Below are 18,860 nucleotides of genomic sequence, written 5' to 3' on the forward strand. Positions count from 1 at the left end.
GTAGTCCCAGTACCTCGGGAGGCTGAGGCGGGCAGAGCACTCGGCGTCAGGAGCTGGCGACCAGCGTGGCCAAGATGGCGAACGCGTGCCTGCAGCGAAAGGAGAAAAGGCAGGCAGCGGTCGCGCGCGCCGGCAGTTGCAGGCAGTCCGCAGCGCGGGCAGCAGCAAGCGGAGTAGATTGTAGCCTGGGCCACAGAAAGAAGGAAAGAAAGAAAGAAAGGAAGGAAGGAAGGAAGGAAGCTTATTTGTTTTTTTCTTAATCCAACTATTTATTTTTCCATATTTCAAATTGTACTTACTGATTGTTTTGCACATAAAATTAATGTATACATGATTAATGCTTTAAAGGAACTAAGCACCCACCAGACTCAAGAAAAAATGATGCCGTATGATACATCTGACAAAAATTTAATGTTTCTATTAATTACAGTTATACAAATTAAGATAATATGTATTTTTGTCTAGCAAAATAAAATATAAGTATCAGTTTTGGGGAAGCGAAAGCATAATGGACGTTAATTTGCCAATTGGTGCTGAAAGTATAAATTGATTCAACATTTTGCAGGGACGTTAGTCAATATGTGTGAAAATTATACACTAATATCTCTTTACACAGTAATCAAAGTGCTAGGACTTTCTGAAAAGAAAACATGTCTCAATGTGCCCAAATTTGTTTCTGTGAAAATGTTTATAAAAAATGTTGTTCATTGAAAGCAATATTTAACAATAGAGAGAGTAGGCCTGTAAATCATGGAACTTATTCAACAGGGGATGCCTGAAGACGGTCTAAAAATAATCTATATGTTTACATAAATAAAAGAAATTTATTTTAAAATCCTACATTTAATTCTATTAAAAATTATCAATTTAGGTGATAGGATTATTGGTAAATTTTAATTTTTTAGCATTTTTGTCCCTTTACGTGCCAATTTTTCTATTACTGTCTTTTACTCCTTTTGTAGATAAAATATACTGTTTTAACATAAATGTCACTCATAATTTCTTAATAAGAACATTTTTTTGAGACAGGTTCTTGCCCTATCACGCAGGCTGGAGCGCAATCATAGCTCACTGCAGCCTCAGCTTCCCAGGCTCAAGCTATCCTCCCACCTCAACCTCCCAAGCGTCTGGGACCATGGCTGTGCACCACCATACCTGGCTAACTTTTAAAGAAAGATTAGTGTAGAGTCAGTGTCTCACTGTGTTGCCCAGGCCGGTCTCAAACTCCTGGGTTCAAACAGTCCTCCTCCCTCAAAGTGTTGGGATTACAGGCGTAAGCCAATGCACACAGCCAGAGCTTTTTTTTAAAAAAAGTAGGCAATATATTTGGTCTTTAAAAAATGTTTTTCTTTGAAGAGCAAGGTACTCATGCAGGAAAATAATCCAATTTATGGTGCAGTGTAATTTAAAATGAAATCACTTGGCATTATTAAAAAATAAAATTTTGCCCAGGCGCAGTGGCTTACGCCTGTAATCTCAGCATTTTGGGAGGCCAAGGCAGGTGGATCACCTGAGGTCAGGAGTTTGCAACCAGCCTAACATGATGAAACCCCATCTCTACTAAATACAAAAAAAAAAAAAAATAGGCAGGTGTGGTGGCACATGCCTGTAATCCCAGCTACTTGGGAGGCTGAGACAGGAGAATCACTTGTACCTGGGAGGTGGAGGTTGCAGTGAGCCAAGATGGCGCCATTGCACTCCAGCCTGGGCAACAAGAGTGAAACTCTTTAAAAAAAATTAAAATTAAAATAAATAAAATTTCGAGTGTCCATTTGTTACCAAGAAAATAATTTAAAAAAACATTATTCTAATGCAACTAAGTTGCCGCGGCTCAGGAGCCGGTGGTTGGGTGTCTGAGAAGATTACAGGGGCCGCCACCACGCCCAGCTAATTTTTGTATTTTTAGTAGAGACGGGGTTTCACCGTGTTGGCCAGGCTGGTCTCAAACTCCTGACCTCGTGATCTGCCCGCCTTGGCCTCCCAAAGTGCTGGGATTACAGGCGTGAGCCACCGCACCCAGCCTTATCACTACTATTATGGGTTTTTCTGTTTTTTTGTTGTTGTTGTGTTTTGTTTTGTTTTGTTTTTGAGACGGAGTCTCACTCTGTCACCCAGGCTGGAGTACAGTGGTGCCATCTCGGCTCACTGCAAGCTCCGCCTCCCGGGTTCACGCCATTCTCCTGCCTCAGCCTCCCGAGTAGCTGCGACTACAGGCGCCCGCCACCACGCCCAGCTAATTTTTTGTATTTTTAGTAGAGACGGGGTTTCACCATGTTAGCCAGGATGGTCTCGATCTCCTGACTTCGTGATCCGCCCACCTCGGCCTCCCAGAGTGCTGGGATTACAGGCGTGAGCCACCTCACCTGGCAAAGTCTACTATTCTTTATTGGGTGTAACCCAGGAGATCAACAAATTATTTTTCTTTTTTTTTTCTTTTTTTTTTTTTTGAAATGGAGTCTCACTCTTGCCCCGCCTCTGCACTCCAGCCTGGGTGACAAGAGTGAGAAATTTGTTATCAACATTGTTCTGTTACCTTTCCTCGCAGGCTTGGGGACCCTTTGGAGTCAATGAAACTATCACCTCATGTTCTTCTCCAGGTTTAGGGCATAGATTCTCTGGAACCACTGAAAAGTGACTTCCTGGTTGTGGAACTTAAATACTGACTTAACCATAACTAAATGGTTACGTACAGAAAGGGAGCTGTCCCTCAGTGACTCCTGCCTTAGGTGCCTTTCTCATTTACCGGGACACGTTATTTGTCACATCCTTCTGGTCCATCACAATCTCAATTTGCCCTGTTTTCTCAGAAAACGTATTTTTTCCTTCTTATTCTTCCATAACAAACCTTATCTCTCACCCACCCCACCCTCAGTTTGCACTCACTAGCCCCCTGCTATTCATCCTCAGGTCTCAGGATGACATGCACATTTCAGGAAGCAGTCTACAACTTGACTTTCATGTTCAAGACAGTGGACTCAACTTGGCGCATCATAGCATATATTTCACATGAGTGAAATACCTAGATTTTAAAAACTCAGCAGTTCCGTCATCTGATCCTCGGGCACCCTGGCAGGCAGGCAGCAGCGGGGCCCTCAGAAGACAGAGATCCCTCACAGTCTCAGGAAAGATGACTTTATGGTGCTCCGACAGAAACTCATACATTGATATCTAAGTAAACTTCAATGTCCCCAGCGTTTCTCAAAGGTAAATGCTGCTTTGTGGATGAAGCTGTGATGGACAAAACTGCATCATCTAGAAGATGGGGCAACACAGACATTTAAACAAACTGTCACCTTTAAAGAGAAATCATCCTGAATGCAAGACAGTGATGGCAGAGGGGAGGACTGAGGGCACCTGTAAGTCCTCCAGAGTGTGGGTCCCTGCTCTTCCTGCTCTTGCTTGGAGATCGCTTCTAAGAACTGGTGGAGGGTTTTGGTTGTCAACCTCTTTTGTTTGTTTGTTTGAGACAGAGTCTCGCTCTCTTGCCCAGGCTGGAGTGTAGTGTCGCGATCTCGGCTCACTGCAAGCTCCGCCTCCCGGGTTCACGCCATTCTCCTGCCTCAGCCTCCCGAGTAGCTGGGACTACAGGCGCCCGCCACCACGCCCGGCTAATTTTTTGTATTTTTAGTAGAGATGGGGTTTCACCATGTTAGCCAGGATGGTCTCGATCTCCTGACCTCGTGATCCGCCCGCCTCGGCCTCCCAAAGTGCTGGGATTACAAGCGTGAGCCACCGCGCCCGGCCAACTCTTGCTGTGAATTCCTCTGCTGAGTCTAGAATCTCTAAAGAAAAAAAAAGTTTATTTTTTTAGTTCAGAGACCAGAAAGTTATTAATTGTAAATGGCATCATTAGTCCAACACAAAGCCCTTAGGTGCAACAAAAAAATTGAGGCAAAAAGATTTTTTAAAGAATTAAAAGGGGACTAGAAATGAGTAGAGGAGCAGAAAAAGCAAGAGCACGTCCAACCGGTAAATGAGGTAAGATCAATTTAGAGAAAATATCCCGAAATGTCTTCAGTGGTACTTGCTGGGGTCATGCACATTTACGTAGGTTTGACCCAAAACAGCAGGCCATCTGCCTCACTGTCAAAACAACACCCTTGAGAAATTACTCAAAGCGTTCACATTTTCTGACAGAGGAAATAAGTCTCAAATTTGTAGTTTATTTAGCTATAGAGTAAAGCAATTCCTGCAAAATATTAAACATAATACCTGAAGAGCCAGTTTGCTTCTTTGCACTCCCGAAAAGAACTGAAATTATCAGAACTTCTGGACTTTATGAGATAAAAATAAGAAAATGCATGTTAGTCTTAAGATTAAAATCTGAATGAAAGAAAAGCAGTTTGGAAAACTTACCTTTTTTTTTTTTTTTTTGATGGAAAGCCCATCCTCTCCTACCTGTCCCTCATAACTGGCAGGTGTCACCTGGTTGGCCGCAGAAGGGCCTGCCAACCAAGGGACCACATCAGTGTAAGGGACAGCTTCCACAGGAGCTCAGCCAGGATCCTTGGAAAACGGACCTTGCCAGGCCACGGTGCTCGGTTCAGAAAGAGAAGATGTAGTTTCAGTAAAACAAAGAGTGTAATGTGAAATTTGTTAACAAAAATTATTGGCCGGGTGCGGTGGCTCACGCCTGTAATCCCAGCACTGGGAGGCCGAGGCGGGCGGATCACAAGATCAGGAGATCAAGACCATCCTGGCTAACACGGTGAAACCCCGTCTCTACTAAAAATACAAAAAATTAGCCGGGCTTGGTGGTGGGTGCCTGTAGTCCCAGCTACTTGGGAGGCTGAGGCAGGAGAATCGCTTGAACCTGGGAGGTGGAGGCTGCAGTGAGCTGAGATCGTCCCACTGCACTCCATCCTGGGTGACTGAGCAAGACTCCATCTCAAAAAACACACAAAAAAAGTAACGGTAGTGATAAAGACATCTGAGCAGCAACATATATAGTTACACATTACAAAACAATATTTTCAGTGTCATGTTTATATAATACTGTATTCTATGTTTCTGATCCAACACGGAAGCCTGCTGAGGCTCTGGGGGATTTAACAATTGCTAAATGTATAAAGGCTTTAGGCGGTATGTTAATTTGTACTCACAAGCTGGCCTCCAGCAGGACTTCCTACCCCACAGACATAGCTCTGCACTCTTTCTGACCTGGAGATTGGGTGCTCCAGAAGGCCTGGAGAGAACAAGGCCCAGAGCACCAGCTGGCCATCAAGTGGACGGGCTGTTGTTGGAGGTGTTGCTAAATGCCCACTCGTCAGTCAAGCTTGCTGGGATAAAGCTGTGGGTACATCACACTGAATCAAGGCCGCACCACTGGGGGCCCCCTTCTGTCTCAGAAGCCAGAAAAACAGTGGGTTTGCAAGCCTGTGGAAGATCTAAAGTCTTTTTTAGTTTGATTGGTTGTTTTGTTTTTGCAAAAAAGGTAAGTAAATTAAAAATGTACACCATTATTTGTCCTGTTTGTCTTTTGGGGACCCTTGCTTGCTTGACAAGATAACTCCTTTTTTTTTATTCTTTTTTTTTTTTTTGAGACAGAGTTTCACCATCTCGGCTCACGGCAACCTCCGCCTCCTGGGTTCAAGCAATTCTCCTGCCTCAGCCTCCCCAGTAGCTGGGATTACAGGCATGTGCCACCACGCCTGGCTAATTTTGTATTTTTAGTAGAGATGGGGTTTTCTCCATGTTGGTCAGGCTGGTCTTGAACTCCCAACCTCAGGTCATCTGTCCGCCTTGGCTTCCCAAAGTGTTGGGATTACAGTCGTGAGCCACCGCTCCTGGCCAAGATAACTATAGCAAGGATTTCCCAATGTAGTGCTCCCTCTGCTAACTTATCCCACTGCTGGATTCGTCACCCTAGACCTCATATAGTGCATGATCACTCTGACACTATAGTCACTGCTTATACAAGTCTGCCCCCTTAGGCCGGGCGCGGTGGCTGACGCTTGTAATCCCAGCACTTTGGGAGGCCGAGGCGGGTGGATCACGAGGTCAGGAGATCGAGACCACAGTGAAACCCCGTCTCTACCAAAAATACAAAAAATCAGCCGGGCGTGGTGGCGGGCGCCTGTAGTCCCAGCTACTCGGAGAGGCTGAGGCAGGAGAATGGCGTGAACCCGGGAGGTGGAGCTTGCAGTGAGCCGAGATTGCGCCACTGCACTCCAGCCTGGGCGACAGAGCGAGACTGTCTCAAAAAAAAAAAAAAAAAAAAAAAAAAAAAAAAAGTCTGCCCCCTTACACAATAGATCCCCAAAAGCCTAGTTCTCAAATCACCTGTATACTTTGTTTGATAACCTCATGCTCAAGGGACTCATGGCTCTTTATTACTCAGTCCCTCATGTGCAAGCAAGTCATAAAGATCTACAAGCTTTTACAAGTACCTTCTACTGGCCGAATAGCCTCCCTAAGTTAACCGCCTATTGCAAGACCTCAAGCGTGATGACTTTTTCAGAACCACTGTCTTTCTTTAGATTCTCTTTAATAAATGCTTCAACTCCTTGTTAAAGGGCACAATAATATGCCAGCAAAGACATCTCCTTTCCTCAAGGTTGAGAAAAAGGAACAGCCTGCCAGCTCAGAGGAAGAGGCTCAACTCCCTCACAAGGATCCCTGGTTCAAAAATCGTAACTTCTGGCCGGGCACAGTGGCTCACGCCCGTAATCCCAGCATTTCGGGAGGCCGAGGCGGGTGAATCACGAGGTCAGGAGATCGAGACCATTCTGGCTAACACGGTGAAACCCCGTCTCTACTAAAAATACAAAAAATTGCCGGGCGCGGTGGCTCACGCCTGTAATCCCAGCACTTTGGGAGGCTGAGGCGGGTGGATCACGAGGTCAGGAGATCGAGACCATGGTGAAACCCCGTCTCTACTAAAAATACAAACAAATTAGCCGGGTGTGTCCCAGCTACTCTGGAGGCTGAGGCAGGAGAATGGCGTGAACCCGGGAGGCGGAGCTTGCAGTGAGCCGAGATTGCGCCACTGCACTCCAGCCTGGGCGACAGAGCGAGACTCTGTCTCAAAAAAAAAAAAAAAAAAAAAAAAATGAAGAACCAGTATACACTACACCACCGCTGTGAAAGCATGAAACAAATGTGACCTAGACCTAAGGGTCCCAGAGGCTTCCCTGAACAGGCAACCTAAGCTGAGACCCCAAGTAAGCTTAGATTGAACCGAGAGGGTTGGGGAGGGATGTGATGGGCCTTCCAGGCAGAACAATGTGTGTTCTGTGAGGGAGAGAAGTAATGAGTTTGGAGGAAGAGGGGAGGGCCCGTCTGGCCACAAACACAAGAGTATGGGACATGCCAGAGGAAGCCACATTAATTTTGCAGGGAGACAGTAAAGATTTCGGTCATCATCTTAAAATACGTGGGAAAGCCTCCTGCCCAGAGTTTTAGCTGGCAGTCAGCAGGCCTTCTGGTCCTGGCCACGCACCTTTCCCTCAGCCTCACCTCAGCATTCAAGGGAAAACCTGCCACCCCGCAAGCCCTCCAGTGTCTGGAATGCTGGCAGGAGGGGATGGATGCCTCTGCTCCTGGAGAAAAGGGCCTCTGTCAGGGAAGCCTGAGGGGCTGGTTCCAACTGTACAGGTCCTGTGGACTCCTCTCAGAAAAGGAATGGTGAGATGGCTTTCATAGGAGAGCCTCTCCAATTTCTCCTTGGGACTCTTTTTTTTTTTTTTTTTTGAGACGGAGTCTCGCTCTGTCGCCCAGGCTGGAGTGCAGTGGCGCGATCTCAGCTCACTGCAAGCTCTGCCTCCCAGGTTCACGCCATTCTCCTGCCTCAGCCTCCCGGGTAGCTGGGACTACAGGCGTCCGCCACCACGCCCGGCTAATTTTTTGTATTTTTAGTAGAGACGGGGTTTCACCGTGTTAGCCAGGATGGTCTCGATCTCCTGACCTCGTGATCTGCCCGCCTCGGCCTCCCAAAGTGCTGGGATTACAGGCGTGAGCCACCGCGCCCGGCCTCTCCTAGGGACTCTTACCTTGTATGGAATGGAAGTGGTGCCTCTGGGGTCCCAGACACGGGAGAGAGGAAGCAGCCCAGGGGCTTGGAGAAGTGGTGAGACCCAGAGGAACGGTGGACCCAGTCAGGAAGGGTCCTGCCACCGGGGCGTGGGCCAGCCTCGGGGTCTTCCCCAAAAGGCAGGTGGGGGCCTCCAGCAAGCTTCCCACTTCCGTGAGGCTGGAGAAGAGGCCCCCAGGATGAGAAGGAAGAGGCCGGCAGGCCCGGCGGGCGCAGGCACAGGTAGACATCTGGTGGGAAGATCGTGACAGCCTCCTCCAGCGGCTGCAGGACGTCCGCCGCTAGAAGGGGCCGGGCTCCCTCTGCTGACCCAGAGTCAACCCAGCGATTCCTCCTGGAGAGGCGGGGGGCCCCGGCCCCGGCCCCGGCCCAGAGCGCATGCCTATGCCGGGAGCTGGGCGAGGACGGGGCACAGCCACAGCTGGGTGCCCTGCGGGAAAGGCGGCCGTTCCCCCTCAAGCTACACCTGAAGGGGTCCCCAGGGTCGAGGCACTTCTCCTTCGGCTCAGGGTTGACCTTCAGTGACCACTGTGGCCTGCCGGCATCCCCTGGGAGGGACGGAGGGGGTTGCAGGAAAACTCCACAGGGAAAGGCCAAATCCTGCAGGGTCTGGTCGTCGGAAAGCCAACCAGACAGTCAGCTGCCTCGGGCTGCCATCGCCATCCGGGTCCACACGGGCTCTAAGACGAAACCCCAGTTGCCCCCAAGGCCCCATAGGAGGGGCGGTGCCAGAATCGCCTATTTTTAGTGAAAGAACCGGGCCGGGAGACGCCGGCAAGAGGCCAGAGCATTCCCGAGGTCTCGGTCTGGGTCTGGCGAAGCAAGGAAAGAAAGCGGCCCCGGGGCGGAGCGGGAAAGAGAGCGGCCCCCGGACCGAGCGGGAAAGGGGGCGAGGCCCGGGCGGAGCGGGAAAGAGAGTGGCCCCGGGGCGGAGCGGGAAAGAGAGCGGCCCCCGGACTGGGCGGGAAAGGGGGCGGGGCCCGGGCGGAGCGGGAAAGGGGGCGGGGCAGGGTGGGGTCGGACGTGGCAACCTCCCGCTTCCGGGACAGGGACCCGCTGCGCGGCAAGGTCTTTTCTTTGGGCTTGGGTGGGGGACCTGGAGTGAGGTTCGTGTTAAACCTTGACTCCCTGTGGAACGTTTAAGAAAAAGAGAACCGAATGAGGTTTCGCGAAAGGAAAAAAAATGTAACTGATCTAGTGCTGTTGGCGGCCGGGAATGGAGAAACCGCGTGTTCTCGAGGACAAATTGGAACTCCTCGGCGTTTTAGGTCCCCAACCCGAGAACCGCTCGCACCGCGAATCTCAGTCCACAGCAGGAGGCTGGTGTGGTCGTTCACCTATTTGTGCTCGAGGGCTCAGGGAGGCGCTGGCGTGACCCGAGTGGGGGGCAGCAAGCTGGTTAGCGGGAGGGTGAAGGCAGGGGTCTTCCACGACCACCACAATCACCTGGGTAGGGATTGAGTCCCGTATTGGAAAAGCGAAAGAACAGTCAGCTGGGGGTGCCAAGGAGGCAGGTGATGTACAAACCTGGAGCCTTAGGATGGTCCACAGGCTGCGGAGGACCACAGCCAGGACAACGTCGCGGGGACCCCAAGGGAGACTGCGGCGGAAGGCAGGGGAACCTGCAAAGGACCAGGCGAGCAAGCTGTTTCAGGGAGGGATCCTGGCCTTCTCTGCACACCTGGGCGTCTACAGCCTGCGGCAGCTCTGCCACCGTCCCTCGCCTGTGTTCTGCCTTTACGCAGGCTTTCTAGCAGACATTGCCAAGGTTCTTCTCCAGGCCTTCAAGGTCCTAGGTTAACTGCACCCTACATTTCACGGCTCTGCCCTCAGCCCCTCCACACTCCAGCTCAGTACGTTGGCACTAACTCTTCCCTCTGATTGAAACGTTTTTCCCCCATTTGACTTCCCTCCACAGGAACATTATTCTCCCGTATACCCGCAGGGCTCTCTCCGTGTTTCTGCTCCAGTGTTCTCCCCTCTTCGCATACCGTAGGAAGTAAACTGCAAATAAAACAAACCGAGGTCCCGCCTCTGTCTTGTTCACAGCTGTGTTCCCAAGACCTAAAATAAAGCCTGGCACCCAAGAGGTGCTAAGTTTCACAACATTTACTCTGCCAGACGTTGTTCAGGGCACTTTACATTTGCTTCTTTACTTTCCCCACCACCGTGTAATGTAGATACTAATATTATTTCCAATCTCATTTCACAGATGAGAAACGAAAGTTGATAGATGTTACAAATAGAAAAGTATATACTTAGGTATAATGCCCCCTTTATTTTGCGTAGATGTTGGTGGATGCTATCATCCTGATCTGTGCCCCTGTTTAAAACTACTTGAATAGACATAGTGCCAATACTGTCTCATAGTCAGAGATGAGTGAGAATGGGAGCCATTACTTATTTAAATTCCTGCGGTCGAGCGGAAGGCAGAAGGACAATCAGGTATCCGTGTTCCACCGCTTCTGTCTGGGCACGTCCTTTAGGGCACAGCTGGACCCCCAGACCCCTGGGCTTTTGTGTACGGTGACTGGGCCCAGAGAGAGCTTTCCACTAGATGTCCCCAGAAGTCAGAACCTTAAGGTCCTCCTTTGGGCATTTCCGTTTCTGCGAGAGCTTCCCGTGTTCTGGCCTAAGCGGGAACGGATTGGCAGTCTAGCAACACACAGGGCAATTTTTACTTTGTTATTTTATTGTATGTATGTATTTATTTTTTTGAGTCGGAGTCTCGCTCTGCCGCCCAGGCTGGAGTGCAGTGGCGCGATCTCGGTTCACTGCAACCTCCGCCTCCCAGGTTCAAGGGATTCTCCTGCCTCAGCCTCCCGAGTAGCTAGGATTACAGGCACCCGCCACCTTGCCTGGCTATTTATTTATTTATTTATTTATTTATTCTTTGGAAAGACGTTGCATCATGTTGGCTAGGCTAGTCTTGAACTCCTGACCTCAAGTGATCCACCCGCCTCGGCCTCCCAAAGTGGTAGGATTACAGGCATGAGCCACCGCGCCCGGGAAAAAGAGACCAATTTTTAGTTCATCTAGAGTAACCCTCTCCTGCCTTAGTCCAGCCATTCCGGAGTTGGTGTGCATCAGAACAAAAACCTCTTGAGGCCGGGCGCGGTGGCTCACGCTTGTAATCCCAGCACTTTGGGAGGCCGAGGCGGGCGGATCATGAGGTCAGGAGATCGAGACCACGGTGAAACCCCGTCTCTACTAAAAATACAAAAAAAATTAGCCGGACGTGGTGGCGGGCGCCTGTGGTCCCAGCTACTCGCAGAGGCTGAGGCAGGAGAATGGCGTGAACCCGGGAGGCGGAGCTTGCAGTGAGCCGAGATTGCGCCACTGCACTCCATCCTGGGCGACAGAGCGAGACTCCGTCTCAAAAAAAAAAAAAAAAAAAGAACCTCTTGAGGGGAGAGCACCCTCCGGAAGCACAGTTTTAAAGCTTATTTTTAACATTTTAATACATTTAAATTGCCCATCTTTACCCACGATAGTGAACTGAAAATTAAGCTCCCCTGGGGTTGCCCTGTCAACCCTCCCTGCACCAAGTGGAACAGGCAGAGCTCGAGCTATGCCACATAGGGGCGGGGAAGCAGCCAGGCGGGCCTCGTGGGAATGTGCCGTACACTTCACCTCTTTCGCTTCTCGCTCTACATCATCCCTGAGAAGCCTTTTTAAACACTTGAATGTGCTTGTTTCAGAGTGTATTTGTAAAGTGCAATCAGATTTTGTTGTACGGAAAACGAGACTGTGATGCCGTGCAATTTCCCTCTGCCTTTTGCATTACATGGCGCCGCCATCTTGAGCAGAAGTGTATCATGGGGCTCGCCATTTTGCATGGTCGAGCGGGTATTTCCGGTTCCGGCGGGGGGGTTTCTCTCTCTTTCACTGCAAGGCGGCGGCGGGAGCGGTTGTGGCGCTAGTTTCTCTAAGCTATCCGGTGCCATCCTCGTCGCTGCAGCGACACACGCGCTCGCCGCCGCCATGACTGAGCAGATGACCCTTCGTGGCACCCTCAAGGGCCACAACGGCTGGGTGACCCAGATCGCTACTACTCCGCAGTTCCCGGACATGATTCTCTCCGCCTCTCGAGGTACGGAGTAAGGTAGATTTCAGGACCCGAGATTACAGGGCTGGGGGATTCTGCGTGTCGTGTGGCAGGCCGGTGGCGCGCGAGTTGGCGGGGACTGACAGACTTCTCTGCCCCATTGTGAATTGGGGCGTGCGGACCTGAGCCTAGGCCTCAACCCGGGCGAACCACATTGCAGTTGAGGACCTAGATGTAGGTCAGCTCATAGGTGCTAGGAGGGTTGGAGAGCTGGAAACTTAAAATACCTTTTGCCCTCCCCTTCGTAGTGTGGCCGGGGGCCTACGGGCCGGGCGGGGCGGTGATGACCCCAACATGCCATCTGAGTGTCGGTGCTGAAATCCAGAGGCTGTTTCTGAGCTGCCGCCCGGCCCAAGGCTCATGGGGAGGCAGGTGGACTCCAGAGGACCTCGTGGCTCAAGTCTCCGCCTACTTTTTCTGACCCTGGTTCTCCCGGTCCCTATCCGTGTGTTCCTGACTGCGTTTAGACGCTTCTTGTGCTTCCGCTTTGCTCCTACACTGTTAAGAATTGTCTGACTTTTGAATCATGTCTGGCTGTTAATCGTAAAATTTGTTGAGTGGGACAGGTTTCAGTAAAAGCATCCAATCGTGTAGCGCCTGAAGTGGCTTTTCCAGCATTCGTTACTACATTTCTGTCCGCCCTCAGAGGTAGGCATAGGAGGCCCCAGCTACTCTACAGCCACAAACTGCTGTGCATTCGGTTGCAGAGAAGACACAAAGTGGCTGTTGAGTTCGTCTGAGTTTCAGGAAAGGGTGTCTATTTCTGGCACCTAAATTAAGTTCTCAGGATACAGGCTGGGCGCGGTGGCTCACGCCTATAATCCCAGCACTTTGGAAGGCAGAGGCGGGTGGATCACTTGAGATCAGGAGTTAGAGACTAGCCTGGCCAATGGTGAAAACGCATCTCTAGTTAAAAAATTAGCCAGACGTGATGGCAGGTGCTTGTAATCCCAGCTACTTGGGAGGCTGAGGCGGGAGAATTGCTTGAACACGGGAGGTGGAGGTTGGAGTGAGTCGAGATCATGCCACTGCACTCCAGCCTGGGCGACGGAGCGAGACTCCATCTCAAAAAAGTTATCAGGGTACAGTTTACCCCTACGTGCGTTTTTAGTCTGGAATAGAGCCACTCAGTCCTGGCCTGTAACTGCTCTTGTAGTCTTGTTTCCATCCCTCCTTAAGCGTCCTTAGTTGTTGTTAACCCAGTCATGACCTTGGCACTTAGTGAATTATCCAGTGTGTTAACAGACGGGCTGCGGGTTCCTCACTGGTTTTTCTTCTGTTTTACCTCCTTTAGATAAGACCATCATCATGTGGAAACTGACCAGGGATGAGACCAACTATGGAATTCCACAGCGTGCTCTGCGAGGTCACTCCCACTTTGTTAGTGATGTGGTTATCTCCTCAGATGGCCAGTTTGCCCTCTCAGGCTCCTGGGATGGAACCCTGCGCCTCTGGGATCTCACAACGCAAGTAGCTGCTCGCTTAGCTCTGGGGCCTTGGGAAACATCTGGGCAGAAATGAGGTGGATGCAATTGGCGGGTTTCCCAGGGGAGATCCAGTCCATTTGGGAACTGGAAAGCAGAGTGCACCTACAGAAGATGTTTGGCCTCCCTCTCTTTGAAGAAGTTACTCAGCATTGCTGAGGAGTGTGGTGGAACGTTTTTGCCAGGTGCAACCGTTCTGAGTAGGCAGCAGTTTGAACATGTTTTACCTTGAAAGCTCAGGTAATTGGCAGGTGGAATTAGAGGGTCCTGGTGATGACAGACGACATTGTCAGCCAATCCCCAAGTGGGAGTGAGGACATGTCCTGCAATTCTGAAGGGATTCTCTGTCACATACTCAGTCACTTGGTTCTGATCACAGAGCCAAATCCAGGGTTGTGTGAGTGACGCAATGAGACAGAGACAAAGCCCAGGAAATCAGTCTGACCCTTGAATGAGAATGTTTGCTAAGTCTGAGAATGACAAAGTCCTCCCTCTCAGGGGCACCACCACGAGGCGATTTGTGGGCCATACCAAGGATGTGCTGAGTGTGGCCTTCTCCTCTGATAACCGGCAGATTGTCTCTGGATCTCGAGATAAAACCATCAAGCTATGGAATACCCTGGGTGTGTGCAAATACACTGTCCAGGTAAAGTGAGGCTATGGTCAAAGAGCACATCTCCAAGGATCTCTCCCACCCTCTTAACCTTTGCTTTTTTTTTTTTTTTTTTTTGCGCGACAGTCTCGCTCTGTCGCCCAAGCTGGAGTACAGTGGCACGATCTTGGCTCACTGCAACCTTCGCCTCCCAGGCTCAAGCGATTCTGGTGCCTCAGTCTCCCGAGTAGCTGGTACTACAGGCGCGCAGCCACCGCGCCCAGCTAATTTTTTGTATTTTAATAGAGACGGGGTTTCACCATGTTAACCGGGGTGGTCTTGAACTCCTGGGCTCAGGCGATTTGCCTGTCTCGGCCTCCCAAAGTGCTGGGATTACAGGTGTGAGCCCCCAAGGCCTGCCTATCTTTGCCTTTTTTTTTTTTTTTTTTTCCGGAGACAGTTTTGCTTGTTGCCCAGGCTGAAGTACAATGGCGTGATCTCGGCTGACCACAACCTCTGCCTCTTGGGTTCAAGCAGTTCTCCTGCCTCAGCCTCCGAAGTAGCTGGGATTAGAGGCATCCGCCACCATGCCCGGTTTTGTATTTTTAGTAGAGACGGGGTTTCTCCATGTTGGTCAGGCTGGTCTCAAACTCCCAACCTCAGGTGATCTGCCTGCCTCAGCCTCCCAAAGTGCTGGGATTACAGGCATGAGCCACCGTCCCCTGCTCTCTTTGCCTTTTTAAAGCCTTGTCTGGGCTGGGCTCATGCCTGTAATCCTAGCTCTCTGGTGGGCCAAGGTGGGAGGATTGCTTGAGGACAGGAGAGCAGCCTGGCCAACATAGTGAGACCCCCATGTATAAAAAAAATTTATTTGTTTATTTTCTTTTCTGAGATGAATTCTGGGCTAGATCGCAGATTTGGGATTGCAGATTGGAGGTTGGATCGAGGATTTGGGGCTGGATCGGGGATTTGGGGATGGGTGGGGGGCAGTGAAAAGGTGAGAGGGAGTTGTCGCAGCTCAGAAGCCGATGGTTGGGTGTCTGAGAAGAAGATTACACGCGTGTGCCACCATGCCCAGCTAATTTTTGTATTTTTAGTAGAGACGGGGTTTCACCATGTTGGCCAGGCTGGTCTCAAACTCCTGACCTCAGGTGATCCACCCGCCTCAGCCTCCCAAAGTACTGGGATTACAGGTGTGAGTCACCATGCCCTGCCTTATCACTACTATTATGTTTTGTTTTGTTTTGAGATAGTCTGTCACCCAGGCTGGAGTGCAGTGGCGCGATCTCCGCTCACTGCAAGCTCTGCCTCCCGGGTTCACACCATTCTCCTGCCTCAGCCTCCCGAGTAGCTGGGGCTACAGCTACTGGCTGCTACCACGTCCGCCTAATTTTTTGTATTTTTAGTAGAGACGCGGTTTCACCTTGTTAGCCAAGATGGTCTCGATCTCCTGACCTCATGATCCATCCACCTTGGCCTCCTAAAGTGCTGGGATTACAGGCGTGAGCCACTGCACCGGGCCCTATTATTTTATTTTATTTTTATTTTTTTTGAGATGAAGTTTCCACTTGTTCGTTGCCCAGGATGGAGTGCAATGGCACAATCTTGGCTCACTGCAACCTTCGCTTCTTGGGTTCAAGCAGTGCTCCTGCCTGAGCCTCCCCAGTAGCTGGGATTACAGGCACCCGCCACCACACCCAGTTAATTTTTGTATTTTTGGTAGAGACAGGGTTTCACCATTTTGGCCAGGCTGGTCTCAAACTCCTGACCTCAGGTGATCCGCTCACCTCGCCCTCCCCAAGTGCTGGGATTAGAGGCGTGAGCTACTGCATCCAGCTGCTGTCTCTAAATTAAAAAAAAATTTTCTTGTCTGGAATCTAAAGGGATTCTATTGAGCTTAAAGGTTTGGGTTCTCGGTTTTTGAAAGGTGCTGCCAGCCATCATCCTACTGAGGGGTGGGGCTGGGGGGTCTGGCATTTCATGGGATAGGACTGTTTGCCCTTATTTCCTTTTCATCTTCTGCAGGATGAGAGCCACTCAGAGTGGGTGTCTTGTGTCCGCTTCTCGCCCAACAGCAGCAACCCTATCATCGTCTCCTGCGGCTGGGACAAGCTGGTCAAGGTGAGCTTCAAGCCAAGGCAGGGGCTTTACCAGTCAGGGTGTGCTCCCAGGTGGTCATACACTCCCAAGTGCTGTGGAAAGCTTTACAGATTCCCTCAGTTGACTCTTTTCCTTGTCACATGGTCTGATGTCCCTTGTAAGTCAGCACGCTGCATTGGATATGTGTTATAATCTAACGTGAAGTGGCCAGGACATGTTACTGAATGAGAAATGGCTACCGTATCCAGAATTGCCAAGCCCTTTTTTGTTGGGCCTGACCCCAGCTCATCAAGCGCTAGGATGTTCACCTGTCAACCGCACGTCTGTGCAGGTGTGGAACCTGGCCAACTGCAAGCTGAAGACCAACCACATTGGCCACACGGGCTATCTGAACACGGTGACCGTCTCTCCAGATGGATCCCTCTGTGCTTCCGGAGGCAAGGTATTCGGAGACTACTCAGTGGAAGACAGTGTCTCTAACATAAAATGGCAAACATTAGCAAAGATGGTTTTAGGAGGATAATGAGATAATGGCAATCTGAGAACATATTTCCAAAGATTACTTTCAGCAAATGACAGTTAAGGCATACCATCTGGAAGAAAAAGATTATTTTCTATAAGCCTGGTTTTTTTGTTTGTTTTTTTTCTTCTTCTTCTTTTTTTTTTTTTTTGAGACGGAGTCTCACTCGGCCAAGACTAGGGTGCAGTGCACGATCTCGGCTCACCACAACCATCTCCCGGGTTCAAGCAATTCTCCCATCTCAGCCTCCTGAGTAGCTAGGATTACAGGCACCCGCCATCATTCCTGGGTAATTTTTGTATTTTAGTAGAGACAGGATTTTACCATGTTGGCCAGGCTGGTCTTGAACTCCTGACCTCAGGTGATCCACCCACCTCGGCTTCCCAAAGTGCTGGGATTACAGGCATGAGCCATCGCACCTGGCCTAAAGTTGGTTTCTTGAAGCAATTGATGAGATTGGGATCCTGGTTTTCAGAAATGATTGATTTAAGTTGGGAGGGGTTTTTTGATGGGGTTTGTAAGGTCTTACGTTAAAGGAAAGGTATACAGAGATAAATATTGGTACTTGAGTCATTAGCTTTCAAAGAAGCCTGGGGTAATGGAGGAAAGGTAAGAATTGATTCTGACAGAATCTTGAAATGGGCAGGATTAACATCTGGAAGAGGTCACAGTGTCCTGATTTACCTTACCTGTGTCCAGGATGGCCAGGCCATGTTATGGGATCTCAACGAAGGCAAACACCTTTACACGCTAGATGGTGGGGACATCATCAACGCCCTGTGCTTCAGCCCTAACCGCTACTGGCTGTGTGCTGCCACAGGCCCCAGCATCAAGATCTGGGTGAGTGTGGGTTACGGTTGACTGGGTACCTGGCTGCACTCTGAGCCCTGACAATGTTTTGGTTACTATATATGCCATCTGACTCCCACCTGGGAGCTAAGCTTACTCAACCTCCACATAATTGACATTTTGGTCTGGGTAACTCTGTTGTGGTGTGCTGTCCTGTACATTTTACGATGTTTAGCAGCATTTCCAGCTTCTACTAGATGTCGGTAGCAAACCATCCTTCCACTAGTGGCAAGTAAAAATGTATCTAGGCATTGATACATGTACCCCAGGGAGCAAAATCATCCCTTTTTAACTTGAGAATCTTGAGGGGCTTTTAAGAGGGGACTCTGATTGGTAAGTCTTAAGGTTGCTTTTGCTCTGTTCCCCAGGATTTAGAGGGAAAGATCATTGTAGATGAACTGAAGCAAGAAGTTATCAGTACCAGCAGCAAGGCAGAACCACCCCAGTGCACCTCCCTGGCCTGGTCTGCTGATGGCCAGGTAAGTGGGGTCTGTCCTCTCAGGTGACTCTGCTTCCAGTTAATTTTCTCCCTCTCATTCTGTTAGTGTATCTAGTCAGTCAGGCACAAGAGCCGTGTCTTTGGCATAAAGTGAAATGACAAGCCAGGTTGATGAGGATGCCCTAGTTTGCCATGCCAGTGAATGTGTTTCTGCATCAGGGGGAAGACTGATGTGGAACGCAGTGGCTGTCAGCCTTCAATTAATACCTTAATTAATCTGACCAGTTTTCAAATGTCTAGATCCTTATCACCAGCTGTTTCTTCCTCAAGGAATACATAACCACCACTTAAAATCTGGCTGTTAAAATGAGAGCGGTTTCTTATAGTCTGCCCAGCGTTATGGCACATGCCTACTGGAGGCTGAGGTGGGAGGATCTCTTGAACTGCAGGGGCTCAAGGCTGCAGTGAGCCGGGATCGCACCCCTGCACTCCAGCCTAGACAATGGAGCAAGACCATCTCAAAAGCAAGCCACTTGTGCTGAATCTAGTGAGACTGCAGAGTTTATGCCAGCCTGACCTGTGACTGTTATTTCTCCCCTGCAGACTCTGTTTGCTGGCTACACAGACAACCTGGTGCGAGTGTGGCAGGTGACCATCGGCACGCGCTAGAAGTTTATGGCAGAGCTTTACAAATAAAAAAAAAATGGCTTTTCTGACTTTTAGAAGGTTTTTTTTT

General features: G+C 49.9%; 1 protein-coding gene, 1 long non-coding RNA gene and 2 other non-coding genes across 4 annotated transcripts; 3 read left to right on the forward strand and 1 right to left on the reverse strand.

Annotated features, from left to right (window-relative positions):
- Positions 1-804: 804 nt before the first annotated feature.
- On the reverse strand, positions 805-7,921 carry LOC129485890 (uncharacterized). Its single transcript, XR_008658806.2, has 2 exons — positions 4,213-7,921; positions 805-3,782 (listed from the first exon to the last, which is right to left on the reverse strand). It is a non-coding gene; the product is annotated as an uncharacterized lncRNA (long non-coding RNA).
- A 3,692-nt stretch (positions 7,922-11,613) lies between these two features.
- RACK1 (receptor for activated C kinase 1) lies at positions 11,614-18,849 on the forward strand. Its single transcript, XM_055284898.2, has 8 exons — positions 11,614-12,125; positions 13,435-13,606; positions 14,123-14,270; positions 16,242-16,337; positions 16,648-16,758; positions 17,536-17,676; positions 18,054-18,164; positions 18,728-18,849. The coding sequence occupies exons 1-8, from the start codon at positions 11,786-11,788 to the stop codon at positions 18,791-18,793; spliced, it is 1,185 nt and encodes a 394-aa protein (XP_055140873.2). The 5' UTR covers positions 11,614-11,785; the 3' UTR covers positions 18,794-18,849.
- LOC129487072 (small nucleolar RNA SNORD95) lies at positions 12,415-12,482 on the forward strand. The gene has a single exon (XR_008659198.1). It is a non-coding gene; the product is annotated as a small nucleolar RNA SNORD95 (small nucleolar RNA).
- On the forward strand, positions 13,888-13,966 carry LOC129487056 (small nucleolar RNA SNORD96 family). Its single transcript, XR_008659184.1, has one exon. It is a non-coding gene; the product is annotated as a small nucleolar RNA SNORD96 family (small nucleolar RNA).
- Positions 18,850-18,860: the final 11 nt, after the last annotated feature.

This window comes from Symphalangus syndactylus, chromosome 7, assembly GCF_028878055.3.
Source record: "Symphalangus syndactylus isolate Jambi chromosome 7, NHGRI_mSymSyn1-v2.1_pri, whole genome shotgun sequence".
Taxonomy (NCBI): domain Eukaryota; kingdom Metazoa; phylum Chordata; class Mammalia; order Primates; family Hylobatidae; genus Symphalangus; species Symphalangus syndactylus.

Bases quoted from the DNA above. Each gene is read 5' to 3' on its own strand.
- RACK1 (XM_055284898.2), top strand. From the start codon at position 11,786: ATGCCGTGCAATTTCCCTCTGCCTTTTGCATTACATGGCGCCGCCATC. The intron at 16,338-16,647 runs GTGAGCTTCAAG...ACGTCTGTGCAG, and splicing joins GCTGGGACAAGCTGGTCAAG to GTGTGGAACCTGGCCAACTG. The intron at 18,165-18,727 runs GTAAGTGGGGTC...TCTCCCCTGCAG, and splicing joins CCTGGTCTGCTGATGGCCAG to ACTCTGTTTGCTGGCTACAC.